This window comes from Limulus polyphemus, unplaced genomic scaffold, assembly GCF_000517525.1.
Source record: "Limulus polyphemus unplaced genomic scaffold, Limulus_polyphemus-2.1.2 Scaffold1534, whole genome shotgun sequence".
In the NCBI taxonomy this organism is placed as follows: domain Eukaryota; kingdom Metazoa; phylum Arthropoda; class Merostomata; order Xiphosura; family Limulidae; genus Limulus; species Limulus polyphemus.
The window spans coordinates 157547-164842 of NW_013667144.1; the positions used below are offsets into that span (position 1 = coordinate 157547).

General features: G+C 30.6%; 1 protein-coding gene across 1 annotated transcript in view; it reads left to right on the forward strand.

Annotated features, from left to right (window-relative positions):
- LOC106463984 (sec1 family domain-containing protein 2-like) overlaps positions 1–7123 on the forward strand; it is a 24709-nt gene extending 17586 nt beyond the window's left edge. The window contains exons 14-16 of the mRNA XM_013924086.2: positions 269–424; positions 3814–3946; positions 5972–7123. Coding sequence (XP_013779540.1) covers positions 269–424; positions 3814–3946; positions 5972–6037 — 355 coding nt within the window. The 3' untranslated portion in view covers positions 6038–7123. The remainder of the gene's footprint in view (positions 1–268; positions 425–3813; positions 3947–5971) is intronic.
- Positions 7124–7296: the final 173 nt, after the last annotated feature.

Genomic DNA, 7296 nt, shown 5'->3' on the forward strand with positions numbered 1-7296 from the left:
ATATGAGGCAACTGTTTAAGAAATTTTGGGAGCAATGTTTCTATTTTGCGAAAATATTCATGTTACATAAGAAGTTTTGATATTTTTATATTATGTACTTTAGTTATGTCTTTATCACATAAAATGGGAAAACATTAAGTGCTGTAATTCTCCAAATTTATTAATCTAATCTGTGTTTCATGTGGTAAGAAAACCATTTCAGTCATTTTTGATTCAAGATTGTGATGCATTGTGAGAAGGCTTAGTTCCAATTTTCAACAATATTCAGGTCTGTTTTGCACAAGGCAGGAGAGCTGGAAGCAGCAGTTTATATTCCACTACTAAGACAGTTAATTGATGATGTTTTCAACCCTTCAGTTCCTGAACTTCCTGATGTTGAGTTGATATCCAGAGGTTTGACTGACATGTTAAAATCAGGATTCAGGTGAGTTACACCCTGATGTTAAGCTGTTATCAAGGGGTTTGACTGACATGTTAAAATCAGGATTCAGGTGAGTTACTCCCTGATGTTAAGTTGTTATCAAGGGGTTTGATAGACATGTTAAAATCAGGATTCAGGTGAGTTACTCCCTGATGTTAAGCTGTTATCAAGGGGTTTGACTGACATGTTAACATCAGGATTCAGGTGAGTTACTCCCTGATGTTGAGTTGTTATCCAGGGGTTTGATCGACATTAAAATCAGGATTCAAGTGAGTTACTCCCTGATGTTGAGTTGTTATCCAGGGGTTTGATTGACATTAAAATCAGGATTCAAGTGAGTTACTCCATGATGTTGAGTTGCTATCAAGGGGTTTGATTGATGTTGAAATTAAAATTCATGTGAGTTACTTCTGATGTTGAGTTGTTTATCAAGGGGTTTGGTTTGCATGTTATAATCAGGATTCAAGTTAACGGCAGAATTATTAAAATACAACAGAAGTATCAAACGAAATATATTCAAGCTTTTAAGTACATTTTGATAGCAAGTAAATACACAATACCATGTAGAGTAATATAAAATGAAGATTACCTCCCCTTTTGTCAGAACAAGAAGTTTATATGGAAACAAGTTTCAACACTTTCATGTGTCCTCTTCAGTCCAACTTTTCTTTGTGAGAGAAACACATACAGTTTATTTTCTAGTGGTCATTCCAAGTCCCTATTGGGCATATGACATCAGTAAGGGGTTCAGTTTATAGTGACCTTCTCAAATGTTGATGTTTGGGCAATTTTTGAAGTAACGAGCTTTCTACAATTCTTCTTTTGACACAATTTCAAGTTTTATGTATCCTTTTGGCTGACTTCCAGTTAATTATATGATCAATATTTCTCATATAGCATTATTTGTTTGACCATTTTTAACATCCCTTTTATGTTCTGCAAGCCTTGTATCTAAATTTCTACCCGTTTCACCCACATAAATGTAGTCACAAGACTGACGGGACTAAATAGACTCCTTATTCTTTATTTGGAGATGCTGAAGTATTCGAGGGTAGGAAGTTTTTAGTGGTGTTGTGACATTTATAAACAGCTTTGAAATTGTTGTTTTTGAAACATTTCTCTATAGCCACAATATTAGAACTGTAGTTGACGCTGAGTAGTTTCTTCTTATTTTCATATGTAGATGATGCTGTTTGCTAGCTATTGTTTCTATAAAATGTCTTTCTTACCTTATGACGGTCATTTTTGATAAAGCTCATAGGATACTGTAGCCAGTTGAAGACTGTATAAATGTTTTTGATTTCTTCATCAAGAGTTGTATGATGACATATTCTGAAGGCTCTTAGAAACATGGAAGTCATAATGGTGATACGAGAAAAAGTGAATATAGCTTAAGGGGTTTGTTAGTTTTCTATAGATTGAGAGGACAAGCCCTGTTGTTTCTCTAGTTATGAGAATGTCTAAAAATGGGAGTGACTTATTTGTTTCCCATTCCATTTTAAACTTGACAGTACTGTGAAGTTTGTTTATCCTCTGGAAAAAGACTTGAAAATAATTTCTATTATTTGGCCAAACCAAAAATATGTCGTCAACGTATCAGAACAGAGGGGTTTTCTTTGAATTCAGATCTGCTGTAGGAAGTAATTCACTTTCAAAATACTCCATGAAGATGTTACATAAAATTGGGGATAAAGGGTTTCCCATAGCCATTCTATTTTTCTGTCTGTAATATTGTCCCATGCATGTAAATACATTATCATCAACACATACTTCGACAAGGGAGAGGAAATTGTACCAGTTCTCATGGTCACGAATCTTCAAAATGGGTGAATTTTGTTCTTTTAAATTTCCCAGATGAGAACAACAACACCAAAAACAAAAAGGTAAACGAAACAAACAGGAGACTGAAGAGGACACACGAATGTGTTTAAATATCTCCAATATCGAGACTTCTGAGAGTTTTTTGTTGTTGTTCTATAACTGCTACACGTGATATTGTGTTAAGATTCTCTCAGATGATTTGTAATCCTCCTTCTAATCTTTCTTTTAAATAACTAACTGTATAATTTGGAATTTTCATCAGCAATAAAATTTAAAAGGTTTTAGATTTCTTCATCTATATATCTTCCCTTTTCTCTTTGTTTTTTTCAAAATTACAGAAATAAACTTGATATCAAAAGCCAAGTATTACAATTTAACATTGTTAGATATCAAAAGCCAAGTGTTACAAATTAACATTGTTAGATATCAAAAGCCAAGTGTTACAATTTACATTGTTACATATCAAAAGCCAAGTATTACAATTTAACATTGTTACATATCAAAAGCCAAGTATTACAATTTAACATTGTTAGATATCAAAAGCCAAGTATTACAATTTAACATTGTTACATATCAAAAGCCAAGTATTACAATTTAACATTGTTACATATCAAAAGCCAAGTATTACAATTTAACATTTATAGACATCAAAAGCCAAGTGTTACAATTAACATTGTTACATATCAAAAGCCAGGTGTTACAATTTAAATTGCTAACATGCAGTTTTTGTGATAGAAATCTAGAGTTACAATATTAAAAAAATTCTTCATATTTTGTAAACGAGATTGTGTTGTGGTATCCATCTGTGTGTAAGTCTTGTCAAAGAGTTAATATAATGAAGAAACTATCAGAGAAACTACTAAGTTGCTATTCCTAACTATCTGTAGACCCTGTTTAAAGGTGCTTTGTTTTGAAGTATTATGAAATTCATTCATGTGTAAATAGTAATTAAGCAGTTTACAGTTTAAAACTTGTTGCTACTTTTGTGTTTTATGTCATTAGATCATATTTTATTATTTCAACACATCATGAGTTACAACTCAGCTCAGAAAAGGCTTGTCAGTAAACAAAATGTGAGATTAAACAGTCATAAAGCTAATCAGAAAACAAAGTAAGTTAAATCTAGAAGAGTGAAAAGACAAAAAGAACTTGACTTTATAGATACTGGTTTTGGCTTTCCTTAAATTACACAAAAGATCACTGTAGAAATCAATCTGATATATTTTTAGAAGAATGGGACGAATTTGTTTCACCTTTTTTTTTAAAAAAAAAAGAAGCATTTTTACCATCTTTGAGACAGTAATTGATACCCAATTATTGCCCTAAAAAGAATCAAATATATGTATATTTTTTTAACATAAACCCTTTTTTACTTTGTTTTTATTAAAAATAGTTGTTCTGTTTCAATTGTACAAAATTTAGTTCTTCATTGACTTAATTGTCAGCAGTTTCAGACAGATAAAAAGAAATGAAGAAGAATTTTTGAAATACATTTATAATTATAGGCATTTATTTGATGGGAAGATAGTATTACAGTTTTTTTGAACACCTTTGATTTTTTTTGTTATCAGCTTATTTATGAATGTATCTAAGCACCAACCTCGAGATCATCCTGTTTTAATTGTCTTTGTGATTGGAGGAGTCACAGCCACTGAGGTCCGACAAATCAAAGAAATTGTAGCAAACTCTAGACCTTCTACTGAAGTAAGTATATATATATGAGAAAACAAACTTAAGTTATTCTATGTTCATTTTCCTTAGTCCTACGTTTAAGAATAAGTGTAATGTATTTCTAGACCTTCTACTGAAGTAAGTATATATATGAGAAAACAAACTTAAGTTATTCTATGTTCATTTTCCTTAGTCCCACGTTTAAGAATAAGTGTAATGTATTTAACAAGATGTCGTTTTGGGTTTTGTTTTTAATGAATCAAATTAATGTGTAGGTATTACATTTTATTTTAATCTCTTTTGAAGAAATGGATACGGGTGAGTTAGGTTAATTATTCGTCACTAGATGGTTTTATTTGGCTACCTTCTGAATCTTACAAGGTTGTTGATGGTAATTTTACCTCACTTTTAAAAGCTCTTTCTCTACCTGTATTAGTGTATCTGTAGATTAATATTTTTTGTTATTTTATGAAATATTTGATATGAGATTTGTGAACTATTTCTAAACTCGAAGAAGTACCATCTTCTGTTCAAACATGATAAAATTACTGCTGTAACTATTTGTAAATAGTTAAATAAGTACCATTCTCTGTTCAAATATTATAAAATTACTGTTGTAACTATCTAACTAGTTAAAAAGAAACCATCTTCAGCCCAAACATGATAAAATTACTGCTGTAACTATCTAACTAGTTAAATAAGTACCATTCTCTGTCCAAATATTATAAAATTACTGCTGTAACTATCTGTAACTAGTTAGTATTGTTGCTTGCAGTGAACAGTTTTATTTGATACTAAAGCAAAGGAAATGTTTAAGGATACTGTTGAAGCAGAATGATTAGCAAGCAGTGTGAATAAGATTGGACTATAATTTTTAGGCTTAGAATGATTAACAAGCAATATCAATAAGATTGGACCATAATTTTTAGGCTTAGTATGATTAACGAGCAGTTTAAAAAAAATATTGGACCATAATTTTTAGGTTAACTTTCATGTCTGTATAAATAATACATTTGCATTTGTCTATCTGGAATGTTTTTCACAAATTTCTTGATCAAATGCAATAAATCTCATATTATTAGTATGGCCTTTATCTGAGGAGTCCAGATTGCATATTGGCTTTTCCATTAAGACTCAGCTTACTTGATTTTTCATAGTCAAACTTTTTAATACAATAAGTAAGCTACATGGTGATACAATGTCATTGTCATCTGGTGACAACTGGCTTTGATTTCAACTTTAGTTTTTTCATTTGCAAAGTATTTCACACAAACAACATGTATCGCATGTCTATTTTTTTAAAAAAGAAAAATGAATATTACACTAAATACAATTTGTATGGGCTTTCTTGACTTATCTAAGTTTTTTTTTTGTTTAAAACCATTTGCTTATCAATTTGTGAATGTACACTGAGATGTTTCTGCATATTCAGCTAATTTTGCCTTCATTACAACTTTACATTTACTTTAGTTTGCAATAATTTAGCTTCTGCTCATTTTATAAACTGCTATAAACACCTTTTAGCTTTTTTCTTTACTACGGGTTTTATTCTTCGTTTTATGAACGCTCATAACTGTTTCATACTCTGTACACTATTATATATGCCATTACTATACTTTATGTGTAGTTTTATTAAATAAGGTTATGTCTATGTGAGTTTCAAATAGATCAGAATTTATCGATTGAGCACATAATTCCTGCAAGAAAGCATAGCTTAAATGGGGTGTGTTAAAGTGATAGAATAAGGAAAATTCAAGTGAAGGGCATGAAAACTACAGTGACTGTTTTGCAAGCTGCAGTTAGTTTTATAATAATTCTGAAGTTCTTGGCCAAATGTAATTGCGAACAAATTATTTGTATAAAACAGTAATCTGCCAAATGATAAGTTGATACAAACAATTAATATAGTTTTGAATATTAATTTATTCCTTAGTAATTCTGTGTTTTGCCAGTACAACATTGTTAGAGTTGGGCTGATCTTGGTACTTGATTAGGAATGCACAGTTTTTTTTTTGTGATTATTGAAGCATTTACTGTTTCTTTATTTTAATATAACAGGTGATAGTTGGAAGTACTAGGCTGGTTCAACCGAAGGATGTGCTAGAAATGATTATCAAGAGGTGACAGAATTTAATGTGAACTCCATTGAAATGATAGATACGAGCTACAGAAAAAGTGTTTATAGCTCTTAGAAACCAGATTTTCATAAGAAAACATATTTTTCTGTCAACTTACCACCGGAACCTGAAAATAATACAGAACAGCTGATAAGTACATGTTCATTGTTTTTCTGTAAACAGTAGAAGAAGGAGAAAGTGGAAACAGATTCATACCACTGAGACTGAGAATAACATTAATCACAACATTCTTTATGGCCTTGTATGGGTTTCTGTTTCAGTTTGTGTTTTTCGCCTCTACTTATGAGGCATTTTGTAGAACACAGGTGTTCATCAGGTGAGCTGTGTTACAAATTTAGTTGAAAAAAATAAAGTCTTGTATATGGATAAAACAAGTAATATCTTTTTTTGAAAACTAAAAACATTATTTGTCTAATCCATAAACAAAACTTTAATTTTTATGTTACAAGTTCTTCATTTATTTTAATTTAGTTGAAACACTATTGTATATCAGTTGTTCATGAGACAACACTTCTTAGAATGTAGAATATTCTACACTGTATGGAGTAGATGCACATATTTCGAGCTCTGACATGCCATAAAGAGATTTTGTTAATTACACCAGCTAGGGTTTTAATTTGAATGTTCCAGGATATTGAGACAATACTTTGATAAATGTTTTTTTTTCACTTTCCTTTAAGGTAATGAAGAAAGAGACTTTTATTGCTCATTTGCCGTATTCTGTAATGTGGTCATTGTTTAAGAAATCATAAATTTACTTTGTTTTAAAATCTTTCACACTTTATCTTGTGTAGTGGAAGTAAAGCATGAAACAACTTTGTCCAAAAGAGCTCTATGTTGAGAGGGACGTGATTAATTTGTTGAAGGTTCGACAATTGTCATCTGCTTCTTTAGAAATAGTTTTTCATCTGGTAAGGTCTGAGGTGAGAAGAGTTGTCCAGTTATCAGTTGTCTCTCTTATCTTGTAGAGTAGTTGTGTTCTCAGTTTACAGTCAAGATTATTGGTAGAATATATTCCCAAAAGTTGAATCGAATTCTCAATATGGTGTAATAACATGGAAAGAAATTTGTATATAATATGGATACAAAATTTTGTGACCAATAAAAAAAAAATATATATATATATATATATATATATATATATTCAGACATATTGTTCGTCTTAGAATTATGGGACCTCCTCCTATCCAAATGATTGAAGTTTGACTGTATGTGTGTGTGTATATATATATATATATATATATA